Source organism: Cucurbita pepo, unplaced genomic scaffold (assembly GCF_002806865.2).
Source record: "Cucurbita pepo subsp. pepo cultivar mu-cu-16 unplaced genomic scaffold, ASM280686v2 Cp4.1_scaffold000176, whole genome shotgun sequence".
NCBI classification, from domain to species: domain Eukaryota; kingdom Viridiplantae; phylum Streptophyta; class Magnoliopsida; order Cucurbitales; family Cucurbitaceae; genus Cucurbita; species Cucurbita pepo.
Window position 1 is genome coordinate 60,453 of NW_019646450.1, and position 3,027 is coordinate 63,479.

At 34.6% G+C, this 3,027-nt stretch overlaps 1 protein-coding gene across 2 annotated transcripts in view; it reads left to right on the plus strand.

Annotated features, from left to right (window-relative positions):
• Nucleotides 1-1,179: 1,179 nt before the first annotated feature.
• The window catches only part of LOC111784245 (rhodanese-like domain-containing protein 6), a 4,145-nt gene continuing 2,297 nt past the window's right edge, over nt 1,180-3,027 (plus strand). The window contains exons 1-5 of one of the 2 annotated variants that reach the window (XM_023665033.1): nt 1,180-1,476; nt 1,583-1,744; nt 1,836-1,941; nt 2,054-2,252; nt 2,735-2,816. In XM_023665033.1, the coding sequence (XP_023520801.1) occupies nt 1,312-1,476; nt 1,583-1,744; nt 1,836-1,941; nt 2,054-2,252; nt 2,735-2,816 (714 nt within the window). In that variant the 5' untranslated portion in view covers nt 1,180-1,311. The remainder of the gene's footprint in view (nt 1,477-1,582; nt 1,745-1,835; nt 1,942-2,053; nt 2,253-2,734; nt 2,817-3,027) is intronic. The other variant, XM_023665032.1, reaches the window with a different exon arrangement.

The window sequence follows — 3,027 nt, forward strand, 5'->3', positions numbered from 1 at the left end:
AATTATAAAGCGATTTTCAATCAATTTTGTTTTTTCTCCCTCCCAACATGACTATCCAATTAACCTAATTTCATTTTCAATCTATTCTGTTTTCTCCTCTTTCCTAAAAATGACTGTCATTAATATAAGCCATTTTCAATCAATTATAATTTTTCTTGAGTAAGAATGGCTATGCATCAATCAACGATGATTTTCTTCTCTTTCCTAAAAATAACAATCCAATTGAGATGCAATTGACAAAAGCCATTTTCAATGGATTTTGATTTTTAAAATCTAAATAATTGCAAAAGATAAAACAAAAAGATATCTAACTCAAGATAAGAGATCTAACTTAGCATAACTTTTCTTATCTTCCTCTTTCATTTGGATTAAATCTGCTTGGAGTGAAGTCTCATTTCTGGTTTTTCTCTCCCAAAATCTGCTACCTTTCCTTTTGTTTCTTTTTCTTGTTTTTCCTCCCCTTTTTTTATTTAATTTTTTTAAATTTTCCTATCGTTACATCCAAGGTACCACTACCGACTCCCAAACGGTAACACCCAAGCCTCAAAGAAAAGAGTATGATCAAATATGTCGAAATTTGTGTGTTGGAAAAGTTGATCGGTTGCAAGAACAGCTGATGATAGGGGAGTAGCCTAAGCCTTTACACATGGGTTCGTTCTCTTTGTTTGATAGAAGAAGAGAAATTAAAATATCAGTTTTTTTCTTTAAATTCAAACTTTTCAAAATTTTATTAAGATTTAGAGATGAGATAGAAGAGAAAAATTCAGAAGCTCAAGAAAAATATAAAAGAAAATAGTGAAAATTTGAATATTTTAGTCCAAGTCAAACTCGAAGGGGTAAAGTGGTCATTTTGACCCATTACCCGAGAGAAAAGAAGATGAGCTTTTAGACATTTTTTTAGAGAGTTATTGGGTATAAAGTCGAAAATCCATTTGGAGTCGAAATTTGGTCGGAGCTCCTTGGTAAAAATTGTCCGGTGACCTTGGGAGAACCATTCTAGACTTTGAATTGCATGGATGAAAATAGTTTTTGTATCTTTGTATTTAAAAATGAAAAATATATTTATTATATTTGATATATTAAATATTAAAATAATTTATATTAGATATAATAACGAAAATACATGAAATTCAATTTAATTAAAATTAATTACTTTAAAAAAGAAAATTACTGCAATGACGTGAGCTTAACCAATGCCCTAGACTGTCCCAAAATCTCAGGGTTTTCTTACTCTCTAAGCCCTCTTCCGGCGACGTCGAGGGGGCCCGTCCCGATTTCTCCTCACAATTCCTCGGATCTCTGCCGCTTGCAATGGCCAACGGCGAAGTCGATGACCACCAATTTGGCGTCCTTTTGTACTACAAATACGCCCAAATTCCCGACCTTGATGACCTTGTTTCCTTCTACAAATCCAATTGCATCTCCCTCGGCCTTGTCGGCCGTGTCCGCCTCGCTTCTCAGGGCGTCAACGTTACTGTATGTGTCTTTTAACTTCCTAATTCCTTTTCCTTTTCTCTATTTGCTCATTTCGTTGCTCTGATTCGGTATTTTCAATTTAAACTTGTTTCTATTTCCCAATTAGGTTTGTGGGAAGTTATGCTCGTTGAAGAGTCATATTGCTGTAATGAAGTTGAATAGCTTGTTTGATGGGACTGATTTCAAACTTGCATCGTGTCACCAACCCATGAATGACGTTGTGGCGAGAGAATGTGGATTCACTTCTCTGTCAGTTCGAGTTGTCCAAGTAAAAAAATGTACCTTCCTTTCAATTTTGAGCATTTTTTTTTGCTGACTAGTTTGAGCAACTTTATTGTCGAAACTTGCATATTTCACAGGAGTTGGTCACCCTTCGTTCAAATCCTCTATTGAAGTTACCTGAAATTACAGAAGCTGGAACCCATCTCTCTGCTGCTGAATTTCATTTTGTTCTCGAGACTGCTGGTTAGATAATTCTCCTCTTCTGCTTTATAACAACATTGATAAGTTTATGCATTGCAGGGGCAGAGGTAATTGGATATAAAGTTCTTTTGATTAACCATCATCTGCTTTGCAGGGCTACTTTCAGATGAAAAGAAGCGGATACATAGCAAAGACGTTGTTCTTTTGGATGCAAGGAATTTATATGAGACTAGAGTTGGGAAGTTCAAAACACCAAACATTGAAACACTGGATCCAGAAATTAGGCAGTATAGTGATTTGTCATGTTGGATTGATGATAATTCTGAAAAGTTGCGAGGGAAACAAATTCTTATGTCAGTTAGCTATCTCGAATGTTAAGTTTCATATCATAATGTCTTTTTCTTATTGTTCATGACCTATCTCCAAAAGTTGTAGCACCTATTACAGTGGTTTATCTGTTGATTTTTTTGGATGATGGGTACTTTGGGAATTTGGTTTGACCCTTATATTCCTTTGTCTGCATAATTGGATGCGAGTATGTGCGTGTTGTCAAGTCAAAACTGCTAGATTTTTATTTTCAAGGTCAGAACTACAATTTCCAGCTGTTTTTAATCAAATTTGGATATTGCTTGTGTCTGTGCATTCCAATTCGTAAGCGTCTAAGATTTGAATAGGTATCATAGTTTGTCCTTATACAACACGTCTTCGTATTAGCCTTGTTTGTTAATGCTTGTGCATATAGATTAGATTTGTTAATGGCTTGTATAGTAGCTCAAGTGGCAGGTTTCAGAATAGTACGTTATGGCCTAAGTTTCATCCTCTCCCTATCTAATAGGTATTGCACTGGCGGAATCAGGTGTGAGATGGCTTCAGCATATATTAAGTCAAAAGGATCTGAATTTCAGAATGTCTTTCAGGTGCGATCATATGAAGGTTTTCTTGATTTATATCTTTCACATACATATTCATGGACATACTTTTCCTACTTTCGGGTGTATGGATGTTACCTTATGAATGATAGGCTAATTTCTTTTTTTTTATCTAATCTCTAAACATTTAACTCTTTTCACTAATCAATCATAAGTTTCGTTTCCTCAAAAAAAGAAAAAAAAAAAAAAAAAAAAAAAA